This window comes from Larus michahellis, chromosome 9, assembly GCF_964199755.1.
Source record: "Larus michahellis chromosome 9, bLarMic1.1, whole genome shotgun sequence".
Classification (NCBI taxonomy): domain Eukaryota; kingdom Metazoa; phylum Chordata; class Aves; order Charadriiformes; family Laridae; genus Larus; species Larus michahellis.
This window is the reverse complement of record NC_133904.1, coordinates 22758854-22783238: the sequence shown is the minus strand read 5'-3', so window position 1 is coordinate 22783238 and position 24385 is coordinate 22758854. Positions and strand designations below refer to the sequence as shown.

The following is a 24385-nucleotide window of genomic DNA, read 5'->3' as shown; positions in this document are numbered from 1 at the left end:
GATATCCAGACTTTATGGACGCCTAGATATCCAGACTTTATGGATCCCCAGATATATGGATATCTAGATTTTGTAGATATTTGGCTGTATAGATATCTAAGTATTTATACAATATAATCCTGAGGCTGACCTGAGCAGGGACTATGTTTGCATGCAACCCTAGCGAACCCAGGTGATGCTCAGCATTACACAGTATTAGAGAAAAGTTGACTTTCTTTTTAATACCATTCTTTTACCTACTGACTTACTGCGCCAGTGTATCTGTTATTGGGTTTTGTATTAAGCCTTTTTTTTAACCTGAATATAAAACTGCACATTTTATGAAGCATGAAGGAAGAACCTCTTTCCTGAAAGCTTTTTGTTTCTTTTTTTCCACTTAGATATATTTGTTAAATATTATAATGATAACGTAGCACTCCGATAAGTAATGTTTTTCATCTAAGATCGTGCTGCTGCTGCCCAGTGAAACTTCCATGAGGACTAAATATTGATAGTCAAGTTGCAGACTTTTTATTCCTAATGTGCGTAGTTAATATGGCACTGTAATTTTCTAGTCACGGAATGAGAAATTAATGCTCTAGTGTAGGGATTTTGTTTCTTTCCCCCTCCCTTCTCCCCTTCAAAATACAGATTTATTTATTTATTTATTAGGACCATTTACTGAGACCCTTTTGACTTTCTTCGTGGCTGGGGAACCCATATCGGATTTTACATGCTGGGCTTGGGTGCTGGGTGGATGCCAGATGGGTGGTGTGCTGCAGCTTGGTCACCCTTGGTGGGGAGCAGAAGTACCTGAGAACAAGGAGCCTCTGTAGGACAGGGACTACACTCAGCTCCGGTGGCAGCAGTTGACAAATTTTGGCTTTTTAACGGCTTCTGCTGTCCCCGGGCACAAAGCCTACGTGCTGTCCACTAAACGTCTCCGGTGAGAGCATTTTGGTTTGCTGCCCAAGGAGCACTACCCTCTCTTCTCTGCTCAAGGCCAAGGGGATGGTGTCTTATTGAGCTCCAGGAGTTTGAACAAATGGTTTTCTGAGGCAGCAAATAAAATTTTCTGAATCTGTCCTCAGTGTCTTCAAATATGAGAGGTGTTCCCTTGCTATTTATAGCACAGAAATTGCTATTATCACTCATATTATGCAGACAGAGAAAATTAGATTTGTTTCTTCTTTTCTTTTTTTTTATTTTTAATGTCTACAGTGACTGTTGATGTATATAAACCTAAAGGAAGAGGGTTACTTCTAGAGTCTGTGCATGTGGGTGCTGCTTGCTCCTGCCTTGTCTTTGCTTTGTTTTCCTGTATGAGCCTGGGCAGGTCTGCAGGCACCGCATTTGTAAGGGTAACTGGAGTACCTAGCTGTCCTAGATGGGAATTAGAGAGGTGCATATATACCCTACATATACATTAACAAGTGGTTCAGCTCAACAGGGAGCTGTTGTGTGGAGGGAAGCAGCTGGTGCCGAGCCCGTGTGTGCACCTTCGGGGTCTTACTGCGGACGAGCTCCCATCTGGTCCTGCAGCAGAAGACCTCAGTTGCTTACAGCCAGGATTTAGTTTGAATCGCAGCAGTTTCAGAGCATAGGAACTGAAGTGGATTTAGTAGTTCCCTTTGAAGATCTCCTGAGCCAGCTACAGCACTGCGGCAGTGTGACGTATACGCTTTATTTCCCCATATGCTTCCTGTGGGAAGAGAGAAGTCAACACATTCTTTGATGTCTGCAAGTACAGCGTGAGCATCAGTGGGAATCGTGGTCGTCATTTAGGATTGTACCAACGAAAATGTCTAAACCCAAGAATTGCTGGGATGAGCGCTGTTGACTTAGCTTAGAGAGGATTGCTTTTCTTCGTGGTCTCAGTGTCTGCCAGATATAAAGAAGCTTAACCAAGTGCCTTCTGCTTTCACCAAAGAGCTTTGACAAATTCAACAGACATCAATTAAGCAAGTAAAGCAACTTAGCGAAGCATAGGCAGGTAGTTGCTCCAGAGCGATGATCAATTCGTTCAGCCTCTGAGGTTAAATATCATATAGAAGTTAAGTCAAAGCTTGGCGGAGTGCATGGCAGAGGGCGATGGAACAATCCTTCCCCAAAACCTCGTTGCATAAGTCTTGCTTAAACTCATAGCAGCAATTTGGGGTAGGCAAATAAAAATCATTGTCTTCCTGTGTTTGCAGAAGGGATCTGCCTTAACTGCAGCAGCTGATTGCAACTCGCTTTTATGCGCTTAATTAAGATGGATGAGGGATAAAAGTCGTGCCAGACAGTTGAGCCTCTGGCTTTGTCACAGTGATTGGGGATTTGGATTTTTATGGGCAAAGGCTGAGATAGAGGAGATGAAAGGACAAGCTGAATCTTAAGACCTACTGTCGAGCTTAAAACAGCAGACCATTTTGCAGATCATTTATTTCAGGACATATGAAACATTAAAACCCAATAAAATTATGTCCATTTTGCATCAGTGTGGGCAACAACTTAACGAAGCTTTCTATCAGTGGGATGGTTGATGCCTCATATGCATCGCTGCTCGCTCCCGGGAAGCTTTGTGCTGTAGGTTGTCACTGCCTCTGTTTTGTAGGGAGAATGGTACCACCTCTGTTTTGCCTTGGAGAATGAGGTGCTGCTCCTTTGCCCTCAAGGATGGCCACAGTCAGCAAGCGTTCACCTCATCCTTCATCCCATCCCGGGGAGAACATGAAGCAGGGCAAGGGTGATGCTTCCCTGCCCTGTCCCACTGCTTTCAGTCACCTGTGGCTGAGAGATCTCAGAAATTGGTGTCGACCTCTGTCTAACAAATCTAGATGGGTTTTTTTGGGGTCAACTTGACTATGTGAAGCTTGTGATGGCTACCTTAAACTATCTTTATTCCAGCCAGCAGCATAGGAACAGCACCAGGCCACTTGCTTTTTGGCTTACACCTGGATGGCTCTACCGCTTGCTGCTAAGCCAGTAAGGATTTTCATAAAAATGTATCTTATAGCTTTGTAAAAGCTTAAAATTTTGGTAGGTCTTAACGACATGATGGATAAAATGAGCGGTATCTACGTTATATAGCTGCCGTCCGCCTGGGCTGGTGCTTGTCAGCTGTGGGCAAAGCTGTCTGGATGCAAAATGAATAATTTAAACTTCCTTGTAAAAGCAGAGCATTTTTAAAATGATATATTTCCATTTTCAAGAGTCCTAGCCCTACCAACACCCACAAGTAAAGCCAGAATAGAGGAAAAAGGTGGTACAATATTGTTTAAGAGTCAAAATAATTCAAAATTTAGCACAGCACAAGACAAATCAGGATGGCTGGCTCTTAACGAAAAACATTGTTTCTAGTCATGAAATTGTGTCAGTTATTGCCATTGTAAAAGGTACCAGGAAACCATATAATCCACTATAGGAGAAGTAGGGATCCAAGTAATTGTGATTATTTCTGATTTGAAGCATTACTGGATATATTAAATACTTTGTCATTCACCACGTTGATTAATTTGATGTGGACCAGTTCATGCTGTTATGAGCAGACTGGTAGCAGGGTGTAATGTAGTGGATTCCAAGCAGTTCTATGAAAATACTTAAAGAAATGCTAATGCCGCATGCTGAGAAAATATGTATTTTGAGGAGGGGAAAAAAAGAAATAATTTTTAAAAAAAGACCTTTTCTGAGTAAGAAATGCTTTTTAAAATTGTCCCCTCCCCTCATTACCACTTTCAGGTGAGGTTTTGAAGGAGGAGAGCACAGGTCTTGGAAAAGGGGGCATGTGTACCAAAAATGCTGGGGATGAGGCTGACTCTTTTAATTAAAAAAAGAAAAAGGAAAAAAAAAAAAGAAGGAAAATAAAAAAGAAAAGTTCAGCAATTTCTGGCCTTAATGCAATTAAAACTTATTTTATTTTTTTGCCAGTGTTTTCCAGATGTGTAATATCCTCGTGTTTGATAGCAGGGAATAAGAACAGAGAAACAGGATTCCTACGCAGCAACTTTGTGTTAGGGATCAAAGATTTACTGATTGTCCCAAAATAGGCAGAATTACTTATGGTTTTTAATCGGGAGAAAAATCTTGGACCAGGAGCCATGAGAGGGATGCCAAAGGAGAATGAAAGCATGTGGATAAAAATGCTCATGTCCAAGATAGGGCAAAATGTTAAAACTTTAATCTGCTTTATCATGGAGGAAATTGGAAGGTTTTTGGAGAAATGGCAGGTTTGGGGAGCAGAGGTTTGGCGTGGTGGGTCGGGGTGGGAGCTGTATCCCAAATATTTGATGCTTGAGCGCTTTCCAAAGCAGAGCAGATCTAATCTCTCAGGACTTCAGCGAAGCATCTGACGTGCTTGGAGAAGAAACAAAAAAGAAAAAAAAAAATGAAGGAGGGGAAAAAAAAAAGAGATCAAGCAGATTTTAATAACGTGAAATCTTTTTACTGCTTTCTGAATTTGGAATAACTTAAATACAGGCTGATAGGTATAAAGGTAGCACTGACTCTATCCTGTGGGGAAAGCATGGGGTTCAGTTTGGGGTTTTCTTCTTACAGTTTACAGATGTCACTGTGAAATTGAATTACCTTTCAGTTAAGGAAATCCAGAAGATTTTCCTGAAGAGTAGAAAATGTCATATTTTTTTGTTTGCAAAATGTAGGTGGCGTGGGCTGCATCCAATGGAGCCGGGGAAGATTTGGGGTTGCCTCCTTAAAACAATCTTCTCTACAGGGCTTATATCCACTTCATCGAAAATACACTTTGTGAGCTTTAGAAATACACGTCTATGGTTTAATTTAAGGCTCTGAAAAATGTGAAGCTGGAAGCATTGGAGTTTATTTCTTTATTGCCTAGGCTACAGCTGCAGGAACGGTGATGCTCGGAGGAATGTATTTGAATTATCAGGCTGAACTCTGCATTTCTGGGCCAGAGTTTTCTTGGTATTTGGAGGCCTCTGGGATAGAGGTAACCTTGCCAGCCGTTCATAAATTTGAGCCAGGCTTTTTTACCTTAGTCAGGAAATTCATGTTGGAGCTTTATTTAAGCTGGGATTCACGGTGATCTAATCCCAGCACGCTGCCAAACCCAACCTGCAACTTCTATTTTTCTGGCATTTTGTTGCGCTTTTTTTTTTTGTTGTTTTAGCCTTCGTGTTTCGGGTTGCTTGGTTCCCTCTCTATCGTGGTTTTTCCCCAGAGCTGTTAATCAGAAGTGGATGAATGTATGCAATCACCCTGCAAAAAGCCTCTCTGCTAATTGCAGGCGCAGCGATGGCGGTGGCAAGCAGAGGAGCAGCCATAACCGCAGGCACCGCTCTGACCTGCTACCCAGCGGGATGCGCTTTCCAGGAAAAATTATAATGAGTAAATATTTTTAATTTTTCCAAATTGCAGCTAGAGGAAAGCATGTGTTGGTATTTTCCAAGTATTGGGAGATTGTGTGTGTGTGTGTGTGTACATATATATATGTATATATACATGTATATATATGTATATTTATATACACATACAAATATATATACACACACAAAAATGCATTGCAGGTGTTGTATAGAGGTCCAAAATAATATATATATTATAATATCATCTACCATAATATATGTAATATAGTATTAATACAATAATACACACACAAATCTGCATTGCAGGTGTCACAGAAGTCCAAAGTAATATATATCTCTAATATAAGATTTACAATAACAGTATAATAGCATGTGGTGGTATTTTGCAAGTATTGGGAGGTTGTGTGTGTGTACATACATATATGAGCATAAGCACACACAAATCTGCATTGCAGGTATCGTATAGAAGTCCAAAATAATATATATAAAAATATCTACAATAATAATATATACAATATAATAGTAATATAATAATATATATACACACACAAATCTGCATTGCAGGTGTTATATAGAGGTCCACAATAATATATCTAATAATAATATCTATTATAATAATATATGTAATATAATAATATACACAAAAAGATCTGCGTTGCAGGTGCCCAAAATAATTAATGAAGTAAAATCCTGCTTTGTTCTCTGGGTTGTGGCTTGGCGTGAAGCTTAGCATCCTCCTTGTAAAAAGCATTATTTTAACTTAATTCTTGAGCTTCAGAAGGATACACGTGATAATATGAGTAAACCCTTTTTGCTATGGAAAAGCACATCCATAATGGATAATTACAATATATTGGAGAGTGGTTAGCAAAGGAAATTTGTCAAATATTTGAATTAGTACATCTGTTCATGAAAAGGCAAGGTGTGTTATTTATTGCTTGTTGGGTATGAGTGGCCCCGTCGGATCACTGGGGATGCTACTCCAGTACATATGTATATAATTGGGAGTTGAAAAGGATGTCAAAGCTAATCTAAAATTTTATGTATTAAATTGGTTTTAAAGGAATTTAAGTGAATCCTTCAAAACAGCAGCTGGCCGCTACTGGGCTGATGATCTGTAATTCCCAGCCTGGCGCCCGGGGCGGTGCTGTTGGTGTGTAGATCACCCGTATACAATCCTGGACTGACCGGGCAGTGATTTTTGTGTAGCAATTAGAGCACAAGGAGGCTCATTTTTCCCCCTTTTCTTTTTCTGCAAATTGAAGCAAAGAATAACCCGCTCTTGCATCCTCTCTTAATTGCCACTGTACATTTGCTTTAAATCAGAATACTCTATTGCCAGAAGTTTTAGATTAGCATTAAATAGGGGAAAAAAATAATACCATGGAGAGAGCAAAGCCCTTCAAAGCCCTTTCCTTACTTGTGAGGTATGTCTAAAAATTCAACAAGGTAGGTCATCTGCTATTTCAGTCGCCCATGCATATGGCCAGTCAGTTCTTAAATCACCCATAATTTACTTTTACTCCTTCTTTTTGCTTGAAATGATAAATAACTTCAGTCCTGCTTCTCCACTTGTGCTGCAAATCACCTAAACGAGGAAGCAAGTTTTTTTTGCCAGTGATACACATAGTGATACTTCCTAAAATGCTTTGTGTGCATGTACACAAACTCCTTTTCTTTTTTAATTTTCTCAGTATAATGAGCGGGCATCCAAGAGCCGCTAAGCCTGGATTAATCCTGGGCTTGGGCTGCTTCAGGGGGGGATTATAAACCATAATATTGGCATGAATGCAGCAAGATGGGAGCAAAGCTTCCCAAAGCGCTTATGCAGCACAAAGAAACTTTCAACTCGCGTGCTGCTTTCTACTTTGGGCTGCGAAGGAGAAAACTGCGGTTTCTGGAATTACATCACAATTATAATATTTGTAATAATAGAGATGCAATATAAATAGCCTCGTGGCAGAAGGGAAATATATGGGTAATGAATGGGTGCGACCTGCCTGTTGCTGCCTTGGTTTTTCCTTCTGGCTCGTGCAGCCCGTCCCTCTCTATAACATCTGGTTTTCATCTGCTACAGGAAAGCCAAATAACTTCAATAAAACTGGGAGAAAACCTAACGCTTTAAAAAAAACCCAACATATTGATGTTTGTCTGGTTTTCAAGTGGGGTTATTAATTAAATTTATCTGCCTGGGTTGTTGACAGAGAGGACGCTGGCTTGCAGGGGCAAACACATCATCAGCCAGAGGACGCAATTACAGTTTAATGAAGTCGCAGAGCCGCGTTTTTCCTTACAAGGGTCTGAAATGATAAATAACACGAGTTGAGGTTACTCTGGATTGGGGTGCATCCCCCAGCTGAGGTCTCGGCAGGGCGCTGGAGCACGGAGGCGATGCTGCTGCTCAGAACAGCCATGTTGTGGCAGGACCGGCCGCCTTTGCGCGAGGGTTAAACCTGCAGCAATATCTGCTTCGTGTTAGCCCCCAGCAAAGATGCGTTTCCTAAATTGTCAAATATGAGATATATTGATATAAAATAAATATATGTGAGATCTCATAAAATAAATGTAATATATACAAGATATACTAATATAAAAATATAATATAGGATATATAAATATATAATACATACACATGAGATATATAAATCTATAATAAAATATATTATTTTCTTTGCATCTGCCCCTCGTAAGTCTGATTATGGTTGTCATTTAGGCTAATTTTAAAGTTTAGAGGTAGCATGGGTCAGCGTCTGCTTAATCTACATCACATTAATAGCCCCCCTTGACGAAGTTTTTAAATTGCACTTTATTGATCGTCGGGCTTTTAAAGAAGTCCATAAGCTCTTAGTGAGCGCTCGGCGGCGTGCAAATGGGGTATTTGTCTTGCTGCGAGTAGTATTGACCTGAGCAGTCAGGCACTCGAGGAATATTTAGTAATTTTTTTTTTCCATTTATGCCTCAAAACTCTCGCGGATCATTAGATCTGCTGTTCCTGCCCTTGCTGGCTTTTTGTGGCTGTGAAAGCTTCGTTAAGGTATAATTATGAGGAAAGAGAATATTCCAGGCTTTCTGTATTAGTCCTGTCTGTTCGGCAAGAGAAATGTAGCTGGGAGAAGCAGCTTTTTGAATAACTAGGTCGTCTTACCTGCTAGTTTATTAAGGCATAAAAGATCTGTGTGAGCAAATATTGAAGTCTGTGGGAGCCATAAGTTTTCATTTTGAATTTAATGGTTGTAATTTTTAAATTGCTTTATGGTTATCACGTCGAAAGATCTTAAGTGCTAATTTTTCCAAAGAGTTTAATTAAGTTTCTAGCTTTCAGCTGGCAATTCAAAAAGTAAAATAGGTTTGAACTTAATAGTAAGTTCTATGCTTTGAGTGAAAACACTATATTTCTATTTATTTGACTTGATTCAAACCACATTTGATTTGACTTCAGCCCCTACTGCCAGATCCATTCATTTTGCATAGGAGCAAGGACAAGGATGCATGATTGGGATAGGGCACTTGTGATTGCTGACAGCGTTTTCAAATTAATTACAGAGGTATTTTATTTTTATCTTTGATGCATTTCTTTTCTAAAGTAGTACTGGAAGTATTGCAGGTGTAGTATTAATCCCCAAACCTCTTATATCCTATATTTTCAAGCTGGTTCAGGATCTTGATCCAGTTGGGAGTAGGGTCCCCCATGTATTTGTGCCACGTGTCCCAGGGAGCAGCAGTCTAGATGGGTGTTGATGCTCAGCTTTGCTTTTCTTCAGACTTTGCTTTTTGGAGCTCCTTAGCACCAGTTCCATCCTTTTTTTTTCCCTTTTTTTGTACAGTCCCTGATAGAGTGCGATTTTTTTTCTTACATCCTTGTTTCAATTTCCACCTGGGTTTTAGTTATCATAGTGACTTTAGACTAGACAGCTGATGAATTTCCAGTAGCCCATCTGCCTGGATGTCATCCAAGGGGAGAGACGGGGAAGAAATGGCAGAAAAAAGGAGGCATGACCAGGATAATAGCCTCGCGTATCGGATGCCGGAGGCTGGGTGACCAAAGCCTTCCTGCTGAAATCCGGCCAGCACGAGGTAGGACAATAGTGCTGCTGTTCTCTTCGGGAGTTATAAACAATTGGATGAGGCTCAGCAAGAGAAAGAAAGGTTTCTTTCTGTATTTTTCCTTTTTGTCCATTTCTTAGCTTCCTTTTTCCATCCCTCCTCCTCCTCCTGAACTGCAGGCAAAGCTAGTTAGAGAAGAAAAGCTGTTTTCACGAGTTTAATTTTTTAACATAGTATTTTACTTGCTGATTAAAGTCAATAAAGAAATACATTTTATACCCTCTCTTTAAAGATGCAAACAAACCCCTCTTTAGCTACCACTAATGGTATTTTTGATTGGGATTTTATAAAGCTGCTTTGAGTGAGCGAGCAGAAGCAGTGTCCCCATCTTTCCTGTTCAGGATAAATAGATGCGCTCCAGCAATTTCTGCTACATCCTGCGTGCATCTTTTTATGCAAAAAGGAAAGAGAATAATAAGCAGCTTAAGAAAAAAAAATAAATAAATTCACATCATCCCAAATGGAAACAGAGTGGCTGGGCTCCGTGCTTTAACCCTGCTTTCAGGATAACATATTCTTTAATATTTAAGGGAGATATCCTCCAACTCTACCCCTGTAAAATCTTTCCAAACTGCTCCAAGCGATGCCTGCCGAGACATTTTGACTGTGTGATGACTATGCTGTGACCGCTTGATGAGCGGTCATCTCCTTGGTGTTCTCATTGGGTTCAGGTTTGGGTGGTATGTAATGAGAACAAACAGATTGCTGTCTGTCAGCGGTAACTTTGTAGCTCTGTGTACAGAGTAAAGGTTTTGGAAGTGGATAAGAAAGTGAGACCTGGATCTAAGATACCCTCCAGCCTTTTTTTCCCTGCTAAGACTGATACCTCCACATACACACGCTCCACTCAGTTTGATTAAAATCAAATAAACCATTATCTCTGTAGTTCTGCCTTAATTGAAGGGAGATCCAAGACATCAAAACATATAGTGCTTTTTGTCTCATGTTCTTTCTTGAGAGCACAAAAATTATGTCTTGGATCAGACATCATGAAGTCACGTTCCCCCTCTGGAAGCTCTGTCATGCAAGAGTGGTATGGGCGGTGGCTGCGGAGCTGGGCTTGTGTCTTTGGGCCTCGGTCTTCTGCCCTGGGTCCTGCAGGGAGGGATGCTCCCATGGTCCTTCCCCTCTCTGGGAGTGAGTGCAGGAGTGCCGTCAGCTCCTTTCCTTCCAAGTGATGGTTCTTGGTTTGTTTTTACAAACCAAGCGTAATTAGTAATTGTCTGATCTTTATTCTGATGTGTTGCTGGGTGTTAAGTCACAACCCGCTTCCAAAGAATAGATGAAAACATGTTTTTATGTAAGTTATAAATTATATATTGCTGCTCAGCACAGGGAGTGCTTGTTTTTGTCCTTTGTTTTTCGCATCCCTGTGGTCCCCTGGTTCCAAGATCCTTTTCTTCCATTGGGTTAAATTGATGAATATCTTGCTCAATTCAGAAAAAATACTCTGAATTTGTACTTGAGCTCTGCAGTTTGTCTCAGACTTGTGTACTCGAAAGCTTGTTGGGTTTTCCAGCTATTCCAGTTAGTCTGGTTAAAGATAATGTTTCATCTGTCTACAAAATTTGTCTTGCCTCTATCTTTATCCCATCACAGCTAATATAATGCCAGCGTCAGGCTGTAGATGTCATTTATTTACGATATATTCAGTTACAGAAGAATTACCAAAAGGTTTAAGCACTCTGTAGTGATTCCTCCAAGCTTGAAAGAAGAAAAGCTGGCCTAGACATTACTGTTGTAGAGCTTGCATGTTTCTGCAAGGGAGGTTGTACACCCTTCGTTTAATGATATGGCGATGGAGAGGGAGCATGTCAGGTGAATATCTGCAGAGTCGTAAGCAAACGGAATTAACAGAAAAGGTGTTAAAAAACCCTAGTCGTACAGTACCTGTCTTCAGGAAAACAGAAGAGGAAGAATTTCATGAACATGTACTCTAAGGAAGTCGACTTTGGAAGAAGGATTGCTTATTCACATGAAATTAATTGGAAAATAAAGTCTGTCCTTACTATTTGCTCCAGCATGCAATGCCCCTGTGAATTTTCTGGGTGTACCTTCTGTATTTTTCCTGCTATCATCTGTAGAGTGTCGTAGCGTGGATTATTCATCCATGATTCCCAGTGCAGCAAACAGAGGCACATCGCTCATTTATTCTGAGCAGAGCACCATCTGTCCATCCATTACACACTTTTTTTCTGAGTATCTTGTAACTTAAATGCAGTACTGCACATACACCTTATTGTTGTGTTTGCTCTATTCTTCTAAAAAGCAAAAAAGTTTGAAAAGTTGGTGTTCCCCAAAACATTATGTACAAAGGCTAAAGAGATTGTAAAGTTAAATGCTATTAAATGCCTTTAGAGACTTAATTTGCACTTTTTAGGCATCGTCAGCAGCACAGCATCCTCTTCCCTCCTCCCTGCTGGGTGGAGCTCTGGGGATGGGCTCGTTCACGCAGTAAAATGAGCTCACATCTGGGAGAACCCCGGCTTCATTTGCTGTGAAATTTGGAAGACGTGTCGCAACTAATGGAGGGGGATCCCCAAAAGAGGTTCAATGGCTCTCGGATGCTGCTCTAAAAATTGGGACTGCGTTCCTTCTCTAGCTTTCTGTGTTTTGGGTCAAATCTCTGATGCAAAGTGTGTGGTTTGCGCAGGCTTTTTGCTCCTTGGTGTCTGAGTACTTGAAGTTTTGCAGCAATATTGTATATGTACAGCTGCCATAAAAATTAATACTTGGAAGTGTTGTTAAAAATCCTGCCCATTAATGGAAGATACGGCCTCAAGATACATTTCTTAATACATACATGAAAAAATTGAATAGAGTGAAGAAACTTGAGTCTCTCCTTCATGATGTCTCTTGCTTGGCCGAGGTGGATGGTGAAGAGCTGCTGCTCATCTTCACAGGGGGAAATGGAACAGCAAGGGATCTGCATCCTCAGCACACCAGCCAGGATGTCTGCAGGGGCGCACCACGGGTGGGCTTGGATTGACTCCTGCCCTTTCCAAAAAGCAGGGGAACATGCTCCCAACACACCATCCCAACTGCTTGGCATTTTGCGAAGCTGTGTTAGGAAAAGGTGGATGACAGAAAAATATCTGTGTTGATTTTGCACAGTACTTTTTGCTGCATGGAATGTTGGGGTACAAAATCTCACCATGTTTCCCTTAATTTTATTAATTCAGGGCTTTCTTTTTTGTTGGAATCTGAAAAAAAAAAAATCCCAAAAATCTCAAAGACTATTCTCAGAAATATTAGCCTTGGCAGTAGTGAAGAATACTGTGCAAAGCTAAATAAGGTGATTTTGTCAGGGTGGGCTTTGAAGTGACAACTCGTTCTCTGCTGGGGGACCTCTTGCATGACAAACTGAATTACGAGGCTGTGCCCGTCTTGTGCCATGGGGCATCGGCTGTTCTGCGCTCGCTTTGCAGCTGTTCCTTTCTCCACAGATAGCGGATGCTGTGGTGTCGTGTTTACCCCCAGCTTAGTAACCTTTTTCAGTTTATAGAAATCCTCTCCATCATGACCTCAACAATACCCACATTTAATACTTTCAGAAAGGTGACGAGTGGCACCTCTTAAATAGTCCTATTTTGCTTTACCAAACAGCTGAAATTGTCCATTTAAGCAGTTGTATCCTCTCCGAAGACAAGTGCCTGATAGGAATACATCGGTTTATGAGAATTCTCTTTTGCTTCCTAAAAATAATCAGTGCCAACTGTTGTTTTTCCTGGCACTTATCAAGTATTATGGTCACTGATAAGATAATTATTTTTTTCAAGGCTACGCTTCCGCCAACGAGATAATTCTTTTTTTTTCAGTGCTACCCATTGGTCTGGCCCCTGCAGGTGTCGTGGTCCATCCCCAGTACTTAGTAATAAGCATTTTTAAGCTCCAATTTCACCATTTTGCCTGTGCTAAAAAGGGGAAAAAGATATTTTTATGGATCAATCGGGTGTCCGAAGCTGCCCATGGCTACTGAAAGGTCACAAGCGCTGGAAAATTGCTACGATGCAAGCGAATAATCTTAACTGCGTACAATGCATGGAAATTAGGTACTGCAGTTTGATAGCGCTTGAAACTTTGGAATTGCATCAAGAAGAGTTGCAGATTATTTATGTAATCCCACAGAAAAGCAGGGACGAGCTGGAGACGTGTATGTTCACGTTTAACCTTGTCCTTACTCGTGTGATATTTTATGTGGCACAAAACACATATGGGTTTTATTCTGTTGATTTAATGGCAGAGGTCTGACAGTATTTTTTTTTTTTTTCAGAGAGGAGGGCATGTATTATTTTTTTGTCTGTAACTAGCAGAAAGTAGCTGAGGTCTAAGAGGAAGGATAACACAGTCAGAAGCCAAGATGGGTCTCATATTACAGTGGTATGTTTTTGTTGCTGCTAACATGTTTTTGTTTTTCTTCATTACACATATTTCTCTTGGGAAAAGCAGGAAAAAATACGTGTGTAAAATATACATGAGAGCTCCCGGCCTCTGCTAAGAGGTTCCAGATGGGAGGCGTTTCGGTAGGGACACTTTCTCCTGTCTTTTGGTTTGTGGCATTGATTTTGGTGACAAACTGCAGGAAAACTTGTATCTGGCCCAGAGCAGAGAATGTTTCAATTTTTTTAGCATTTTTTGGGTTATCCAAGTATGCAGTGGGAAGTTGAAACTTTGTTTCTAAACATTTATGGCTCCATGTAGAATCATTATACTAAAAAAAAAAAGGAAAAAGATAGGGTTTTGAAGGGACTTCGAGAGGCCTTCTCTGGGGCTGGAGGGCGTCCAAGGGTTGTACACCAGACCAGATGCCTCTGCCTAATTTAGAGGCTGATGCTTGGTGCAGAGGGGATGGAAGCTGGTGGAGATGCCTCTCCAAGGGATGAGACTCTTGGCGATGGGCGATGTTTCACTTCTATGCTAGGCAGCAGCTCTGGGCTCCAACGGAGGCTGGCGTTTTGTTGAAGATGCTTGTCTTCAAGAATACCTCCCCAAACTTTGAGGATGGTTTCCAGACCTGTCCTCAGGCTGAAGGTCCACGGTTCCACCACCCAAAGCAAGCAGTGTTGCAGCAAGAACCGCAGGCTGGGCTCGGGTAGGCCGTTGGCAATACCAACGTGTCATCACCAGCTCTTAGTGTGAGTGAGTCACAGTTTCAGTGAGAGCTGCTGAGTGCTACTAGAGCCGTCAAAAAGTGACAATGGAGATAAGTGCTTGCGTATGGCAAAACATACTGTCCTACAATGTTGTCCTAACGTAGTCTCCTGCATGGATGGTTTTGCATAATGAAATCATGTCTTAAAAACTAGTGCTTGGTTTGGGATGTTGTTTGGGGTGTTGTGGGTTGTACCATTTGAAACATCAGCGCTTCCAAGACAATGTGCTTCTGGCCAAAAAGATCTGAACCATGTTACTTTAGGAAGTATGTGAAGCCATGGTTAGGACTGCCTTTCCACAGGGTCTCTCTAATGCTTGACACATTAAAAAGCTGCGGGAGTTACTTTGGAGGCAGCAATTCTCCCCCATCTTCTGCAGAGCACTGAAACACGTGGATATTTTTCTGGTTTTGGAAGTGGAGAAGTTATATTTTCTTTAGTAGTGGCTTCACAGCAGGCAAGACACAAGTGGTCAACAGCTTTGGAGACTCAAAACCCTCAACCTTGGTAAAAAGGGCAGTCCTCGTGCCGTGTATGTCCTCTTTTCCTTGGCTCAAGGGACGTGAGCTGCTGCATTATTTGCAATAATACTTTTTTTTTTTTTAAAGTGAAGGAAATCAGCTGTGGTCCTGCCACACTGTGAGGTTATTTCTAGCAATTACAGAGAAGTTTTAATTGTGGCATCAGCTGTTTGTGATGCGTCGCTGTACTTTATCTAGCTCTGTAGAAATGGATTATGTAAGGTGGGGAAATTGTGCTATGACTCAATGCTGTAATATATAGCATAATCTATTTGATAGTCACTTTATATATTAAGGGGGTTTTATCTGTCAATATTCTATTAGTGCAGTTTTGTTTCTGCTGTAGTACTTGTTTATGGCACTTGTATTGCCTACTGGAGGAGTATAATGTCTCCTCCTTAAGCCATGACTTGTTTTCAACTGGTCATTTTATGGCTCTGTGATTATTTTATATCTCTATCGGTGTGAAAAAAAACATTTGAAGCACCGATTAAGGAGGTTTTGCTCAGACCTGGGACCTGTCAGACACTTGCTATCTGCACCTGAAGTCATAAATCTTTGGCTGCGGAATATAAATGTTGGGAGCTGTAAGCATCCCCTGGGTTGGAGAGACCCTCATAATAACGCCAAGATACCCCCCTTCATTGTGGGATACTTCTGTGAATCCAAAGCTGAATCCGGGCTGAAGATTTTTTTTCCACCCAAATATTAGCTGGCTGATGTGGGCGAGCTTGCTGGAAAACACCTGTGTTTGGCTGCTCTTCCCAGAGCCGTCCACCCTATGTATAAAAAATAAATAAATGTATGAGCAGAACACCGAGGGATGTGAGCCAGACTTTATGGATATGGCAGCCTCTGCCTCCAGGATCCATCCATACTGGCATTTGCCAATGACCAACTGCCAGCTTAGTTTGTTTTTTTTTTCCTGTTACGGCACTTGCATAAGAAAACTTCGGGAAGGGGACTCAAGTAGGAGGCTTTGGTTTGGTTTTGGGGTTTTATTTTGTTGCATCGTGGTTACACGGTAATTCCTTTTTTTTCCAGAGCATTGCTTAAAATGAAGAAGCTGAAATGAGCTGATCCCATGCTTAAGTGTGGGAAAAGGAGGACTATTCTGCCAATGTTGAGGCGTTTGCCGGGAATGCAGATGCTAAATCCTATTTCTTAAGTAGCTGATAGAGCATCTGCATCAGCAGAGCTTTAAATTTCCCAAAAAAGTGTGTGTTGTAATGACTTTTATAGTACTTTATCAAGGGTATCTTACCCTATGTTTGATGATGCCCTGATATTTCCATTATGTACACTGCCGCTTCTTTTATTCAGTTAAATTGACCCCAAAACCTTCTCTAAATCAGCGCTCTCCCATTAAAAGTCATTTTCTCCCATATTTGAATTAGGCAGCACAAAGACAAGCTGTCTTAACTGACCCTGTATTTTAAAACTAATTGCTGCAAAAGGTTCGTTGATTAATTGCTCTGTCCCAGGATGGTGACCTGATTCGGTAGATGGGGGAATTGCTGTCCTTGAGCAGTCTCAGTTTTGCTGTGGCCAGGTACGTTTAGTGCAAATGTTTTGCAATGATAGGGCATTTCTAGTTGGCACAAATGATCTATAACAAAAAAAAAAAAAAAGGCATTTCATAGCCTGTATCATGAGAGTAGTATTTTACACTTAAGTTAAACTGCAAGAAGGGGTGTCCGTTAATACGGTAGAACTCGCTTGGCTGCCATTCAGTAACTGTAATTTGAAATGATGTATTTGATGTGCCTTATGTTGAAAGAATACGGCTGAGTTTAATTTTGTGTAGTGAAGGGTGCGCTGTCATTGACAGCTGGATGAAGAGTGTTTTAGCCTTCATAAATACAACAAATTGAACATTTGTTTGGAGCAAGGAGACACCTTAAATATGGTTTTGGACCTTCGGGCAGTCTTTACAAGCCTGTCCATATGGACCTGTTCTCCACAAGGTCCATATGGACATGAGGGAGAGGAAGGGTCTCGTCAGCACTTCCCAGGTGTCTTTATCCATTAGTCACTTCCCAGGTGACTTTCCCCGTCTGAAATTATTTGCAGGTCTTGTACGTGAAAGGTTCTTTGATGGGGGAATGAAAAGCAAGGAGAGGACAATGTTGCATCTTTTGGTTGTTGTGCCAGCTTAAAAAAATTGCATTACTAATTTTATGGGAAGAAACAGAAAACGACACAGTTTTGAGAAGCTTGTAAGCAAAAAAGTTGGAAGAGACCTTTGGAGATCATCTAGTCCAACCCCCTGCCAAAGCAGGGTCACCCAGATCAGGTTGGACAGGAACACAGCCAGGCGGGTTTGGAATGTCTCCAGAGATGGAGACTCCATGGCCTCTGGACAGTCTGTTCCAGTGCTCTGGCACCCTCAAAGGAAAGAAGTTTTTCCTCATGTTGAGATGGAATTTCCTGTGTTCCAGTTTGTGCCCATTGCCCCATGTCCTGTCACTGGCCAACACTGACAAGTCTGGCCCCATCCTCTTGCCACCTGCCCTTGAGATATTGATGAGCATTGATGAAGATATCCTCTCAGTCTTCTCTTCTCCAGGCTGAACAGACCTAGGAAACTACAGAAAGCAAACACCACCAAAGAGATGTTCTGCTGTGCTTTGCTATCAAAGATTTTGTTCTAGGCAATATGTTGAGACATGACTGTCGTGTCCCTGGTCTCTCCATGCCAGAATAGCAAGATGGCTGGGTACTTGAAAACTGGAGAATAATTGAGGTTGGTAAGGACCTTCAAAGGACATCTGGTCCATCCATGCTCAAAGCAGGTCAAGTGGGCTCAGGGCCTTGTCTTAGAACAGTTGTTCTTTCTTGGCTCGATGGGAGTTGGATTCCCACCATGGATCAAATGACCGGCACCTTTGAAGAGCCAGCTGCTGCAGGCCTTGTAGAGGTTGGAGTGTTTTTCATTTCTTCTACCACCTGCAACGGACTTGTATTGCAAGAAAGGAAAACATAGATCTAGTATTAGTATTTATTTTTTTTTTCTTCTTGTGGTACAGCAGCTGGAACTTCACAAATACTTTCTTTCAAAGTTACCGAGTTGTTTTATTTCACACAACCTTCCGTGTGCTGTAGGTATTGCCAACCAGGAGATGCCATGGGGGGATGCATTGAGAGGCAATACCTTAAAATGGGTTGTGAATCAGTCGAAGTTGTGTATAAATCCTGATATGAGAGATGGGGAGATTTTAAATATATATGTTGTGTATGTGGTCTTTTCAAACTCCTATTTGCCATTCAAAGCCTTTTACTCCTGCCAGTAGCCAGGAGAAATTTTTTTCTAAAAAGTTGGAGAAAAACATTATCAGTTTGTAACTGGGGGGGGGGGGAAAGGTATTTATTTATTTTGTATTTATTATTAGACCTTGTGTTTAAACTGCTTTGTCACCTTTGTGGTTTGCAATGGAAAATTGGGTTTTGGCTCTGCAATGTGCTTCAGTGGCCCGTTGAAGAAAAGAATAACAAAAGAGAAAGCTTTAAAAGATTTTAAAGGTCAGTATTTGGCAGTTCAGCGTTGTGGGTCATTTTTGGTGAGAGCTCTGCTCAAACATCGCAGCACGAATGCTATAAATACATCGTGGTTTTTGCTTTTTACTGTAAAAGCGTCGATGGTTTCATTATGCAGCATGGAACACCTCGCCACAACCAAGAGAATTAAAGAACAAAGTGTCAGCACTTGAACTCCTATTTAATTGCTGTAAACGAGATATTCACTATTATCGCTTGGCCACGCAGAACAGCGTCTTGGAGGATTCACGTAAATGCTATTTTACTTTGCAAGAATTCAAATTGTAGCTCATACTTTTTGGCTTTGGTACTTATTTAGGTGTTGTGGTCTCTGCTGCACAGAGGTGGCTTTTGGGGCTCCTGATGGAAACCAAAAGGTGGGGGTGATACGTCAAAGTGGTATGGTTTTAGCAGCGCAATTCAGGTTGATAGGTTTTATTGGGCGGTGAGCTGCAGATTTAAAAGAAGTATTTCCCAGAGCAGGAACAATAATGAGAAGGGATTTAGCAAGGCTCTAGTTTAAGTAGTCTAGATGCATTTTATGTTCTGGCCATAACTCAATATATTTCTGCTAAAAAGCAATATAAGAGGACAAGAAGAGTGCTGGGAGCTTGGTTGCAGGTTGAATGAAAACAAGCGAAAATGATCTTTATCATCCAGCTATTTATGTTTCAAGATGCAGAAAGGAATTTGTAACTACAGAGAATAACTTAAAAAGCCAATGAATGCCCTGGTCACAGAAAAAAAGACATTAAATTACAAATTTTCAATATGCTATTTTTTTTTTCCTGTGTCCTTTCTTCTTTTGGAATAAAGATATTTGTGAATTACTATTTTTTGCAAGCATAATGTACAGAATATTGGGAAAATTTGCCTTCAAATCTGGAACTAAATTACAGGTGATGTTTAAAGGTGCCACTCTTTGTGGAAGCATACACTGGGCTTCTCTCCCAGAAGCTATAGGTGACGCCTGCAGTCCCCGGGCATTAGTGCTTGGGCTCTTTAGGCATCGTGTGGACTCTGCACCCCTCTTGTCCTTTACCAGCACCTATATAGGCAAATATTTTAATTCACAAATATTCTCGTTAGCTGCATAAGTTTTATTGCCCTGGCTGCTATACTGCTGGCTGATGCTTTGAGTTTCCACCTTGCTTATACAGTTACAAGTCATTCATACTTTATGAATGCATTTGATTCATGAATTCCAAAATTCACAGTAAACCAGGGAATATGAGTCTTCCAGCAGCCTCTTGTCTGACATTAACCTATTTCTTGTCCCTAGCATAAATGAGCATGACTGAATTTTGCTCCCAGTCCCTTCAGTGCCCCGTGATGGAATATAACTGTTAATATAACGATTCCACGGTGGAATAGCCTGTATTGAGATTTAAACAGTTGGCTTGCTTTTCTTCTCGCATATTCATGGTACAGCTTTCTAAAAAAAATAAATTTACATTTTAAGTAGACGATCAACCATTTAAAAACTCTTTGTCTATTAATACTTTTGTCTTTCTATATAGAAAAAATAAAATTATATATTTATTTTTCTCGCTAAGGATGATTGCTGTAGGCTTATTTGAGAAGGACTGGGGGGACCTTAAACGCACCAGAGAAGTCACGTACTTCCGCTAGCGCTTTCCCTGCAGAAGCTGTTATTCTACAGGGCATGTGGCTATTACTCTATATAGGAATGACATTCAATTACACTCTTCTCTATTATCTATATAACAGCATTTTATCGCCATTGTCATATGAGGACAAGTCACTGCGGTGTTTTCCTAGCTGCAAGGGTTTGGGAAATAACCTTATTTCAGGAAAGACATTAAAATAACACTTATTCCATCTGTTATTTGTCATTAATCCAGATTGCATTAATATTCAGTCCAAAATAAAGAGACCATGAACCTTTGGGCTCAGGCAAGGAGGAACGTGTGAAGTATTTGGCCACGAAACTGTTAATTATTCTTCTTTTCCCTGCAGTCCACGATAAGCATCTCTTTGTGCAGGAGGGTGGTAGGAGGCAGGAGGAATGGAGCTGCTCGTTCCTCCGTTGACTCACCAGCGCCGGGTCCAGAGGGATGCTCGGCTCCGACAGAGGAATGGATTGAATTTTGTTTCCTTCGAAATGTTGAGCCCCGGCCAGTAAAAGCTTTGGTCTCCCCGAGAATTTTAGGAATGCTGTTACGGAGTTTTGTCCGTTGAGCTGCTCGGCAGCTTCGAATCAATGAGTTAGTAAAGGGAAATAATATTAACAGATGATAATTTGTTTTAGGGAAGTAGTTGTAGCTCATTTTGTGTTTTTCGAGGCTGAACTATTATATTATGCCTTGGTTGCAGAAAGACGTGATGTCCTGTTCAAGTATATATAGATTAGGCATGCATAAATTGAATTAATAGCACTTTTTTTTTATAGCCCAATAGTTCTTTTAAAGAAACACGGTGATTAAACCAAACAAAAATGTATTAAGTTGTCTCAAGTTAAACATCAGGCATTTCTTTAGCTACTTGTTGGCCCTTCCCCAACGTGCCTTTGCCATAGTCAGCCTGAAATTTTAACAAGACGTGATCCAAGGAGCTTTCTCATTTACATCAGCAATAAAGAAAAATGCATGAAAGAGGCATATTATGGGTTATGATTTCTGTAGGCGTTTGGGTTATAAAATATAACGTGGTCTGGCATGTTAACGCAGAAAAAAGCTCATCAAAAAGAGAGGTCTCTTGCAGTTCCCCACTCCTAGATTTGAAATGCTTTCTCCTGACTCTAAATGTTCCTTGTTACAGAATAAAAAAAGATTTATTTCTGGGTGAGGCTCTTCCCGAAGAAATCCTAATAAATAGACCTTATTTCTCTCCATGAGCTATTACTTAAGGAATAAGCGCAGGGAACCAAACCAGAAAATCCTTTTGTTTTCTGCTTAAATTCTTTATTAAATTTTATGAAAAGGTGATTAAAGTAGGCTGATTCCATATAGTCTGTTGGACTTCATATTGCTGCTGGCTCGTTTCTTCTCAAGTGAACAGCAATAACTAGGTATATAGAAAATTTATCTTCTTGTCTTCACATGATGTCTTAGATCCTATTGCAGGGAAATATTCATAACGTAATGAATATTATTTAAGACAAATACATAAATATATGGCAATGTGTTAGCTTGCGTTGAATATCAACGTATTCTGCTTCTGAGCTTCTTGCTGTGCCTCTGCTTGCTGAAATATCTGGAGCAGGATGAGTAAATCCTTTGGAAATATTAAATAGCATCCCATCTTTTAATGCCAAAATGTCTGTTTTTGGGGAGAGGATGCCTGGATTGTCGTCGTCAGGGCAGTTTTGGGGGCTTCAGTGGTCACCTGGAGGTGTGGGCACCTTTGACGCCCCCCTGGGGGTGGCGTAGAGGAGGGACACTGGGTGCGGGGAGGATTTTGGGGGGAAATAAGCAGAAAACAAGTGTGAGGAGCTCTGTAGGGGAGTGTTCCTTAGCTGTGTGTCTGAAATCATCTCTCAAGTATAATCTCCTTGCTCGGCAGGTTCCGCTTATCCCAGAACTTGTTTTAGTCAGCTAAAGGGAATTCATATGCAACAGCTTGAGTTTAAACAAATCCCCATATTCAAATAGGGGGAGAAAAATCACGTTGTTATTCTGTTAGCAAACCTCCTTTGACTCTTAAATCATTAAATCTAACCAGATTGCTAAATAAATCTGCCTGGGAAGATAAAAGTAGGCATGAGAGCGCTCATCATGCAGATACTGAAGGTGCCAAATGCCTTTTTGCCAAGGTTTCATTTAATTTGGCCTTTATTTTTTGCTTTTAGTTGCAAAGTTAAATCTGTACAGGTCATTTGAAAAGCTTCAGATTATAGCTGTAAAGCCCTTTTAATCTTTTCTAATAAATAGCTGAGATAAGGAGTAAATCTATTGGGAGCTTGGAACTGAGCTCTGATATTAAACCTCAGCAAAAAAATGTATTTGTAATTGTAATTCAGTGTCCATACACAAACAACACTTAGAAATCATCTTGCGTATAATTACCTTAAATAAGTTTGGCTTAGAAGAAAAGGTGAACGATTATCAAAACTGGCTTAATAAATGAAACATTAATTGCACCTGGCAGCTTGACAGATTTGATCACTGTGGGCCAGATTATTATTAAAGTGATTTAGGCACAATTGAAAATACCAGTTTTTGGTGAAGCTGAGCTGCAGTTCTCAGTTCAGAGATTTCTTTTAAATGGCAATAAATGATTTTCTGTATTAGATGCCTCAATAAGGCAGGGTTTTAATAAAAGCTTTGCATAATAAAGACTTAAAAGCATTTTGATTTTGGAAAAACAACAGCAGCAAATCAAAACGACAGTGTCTGAAATGCTGAAAATATTCTGGGTTATGCCGGTGCTGTATATGACATTGTCTAACATCTGAGTAGCCTTCAAAGCATTTTTTCCCCTAATTCCATATATAATTAAAAAGCAGCTTCCTCTAGCTCATTAAAATTTAGAGTCTTGTTGGAGCAGTGTACTTTTATATTTATTTAAATGAATAAAGCACAGCCTTAATATAGACTATAATAACTTCAAATATTAAATCTCTCTTGTACAGCTAACACTTTATTCTAAAACAGTGTTTATCTGCCCTTCATGAATACCAAATTGAAAATGAATCTGGTCCCCAGAAGCTCATCGTATTATTTTGTAGTCCATTCAACTAACTCTCACCATATGCTTCTTATTAATTATACATTGATATCAAAATCCCCATAGTTGAGTTGTTAGTGACGTGCATCTCGATAAGGTAAAACAATGGCTTTTCGAAGGTAATGATGGCATCTCTCTCTTTTCACAGGCTTTTGGAAATGCAAAAACAGCACATAACAACAACTCCAGTCGCTTCGGCAAATTTATTCAAGTGAACTATCAGGAGACGGGCACAGTGCGAGGGTAAGTGGGAATCTGGTTGAAGATGCTGTATGTACTCTCACCTGCACAAGAAACCAGAATAAGCTGTTCGGGGTGTAGGCGGAGCGGGGGATGTATGTGAAAAAGAAGGTTAATTTTTGTGGCCAATATGTTTCCCAAAATAGAGAGGGGAAAAAACCCACAAATTTGAAGTGTGTCTAAATCCATTGGTATAAAAACAACGTATCTGCGCCACATATTGAAATGTGAATATACCTGAACTGGCTTCAAGCCAGTTGAGCCCTCCTTCATCACGATGTCAACTTTCTAATTAAGCTGAAATGGAACTTCTCCTCTTAAGATAGCAGTTAAGGCCGGAAAGTGGAAGGTTTTAGCTAGGATGGGTTAGGGGCTGGAGCATGTGATAGGAAGTAGAGGCTCTGCTCAGGCTCAGGAAGAGAAAGCCAGGGGGAGGTTTAATCCCCAGCTGCCTGATGGGTGTTACAGTGGCACTGGAGCCAGATTCCTCTTGATCGCTCTCTAATTCCCCATATGCTTCTGTCTCTACCCTGAAGTGTCTCTTCAAGCCAGTTAGGGCCACCTTTTTTCCGTGGACCTTTGCAAGGAGATGCTTGTCTCTATTGTGGTTCTCTGCAGTCTATTTGAGCATCTCTTCTGCTCCCGGAGCTCGTGAGCCATACAGCTGTGACTGCAACCTTCCTGCTCCTGGCGAGGGCTGCACCAGAAGTGCTCCATGGTTGGAAGCCTATGGATGAAACCTTCTGGGTGGGCTCCCCTGTCTCCGGTTTTCTCTTTGGCTTTAGACAATTTACACAGCGTCAGGTCATTGCAAAGTGACTGCAGCTAGCTCTAAATGAGC

The 24385-nt window shown here is 40.8% G+C and overlaps 1 protein-coding gene across 4 annotated transcripts in view; it reads left to right on the top strand.

Annotated features, from left to right (window-relative positions):
• MYO9A (myosin IXA) overlaps window positions 1-24385 on the top strand; it is a 188761-nt gene that overhangs the window by 42520 nt on the left and 121856 nt on the right. For all 4 annotated transcript variants that reach the window (XM_074599687.1, XM_074599686.1, XM_074599683.1 and 1 more), the window contains exon 3: window positions 23453-23547. In XM_074599687.1, the coding sequence (XP_074455788.1) occupies window positions 23453-23547 (95 nt within the window). The remainder of the gene's footprint in view (window positions 1-23452; window positions 23548-24385) is intronic.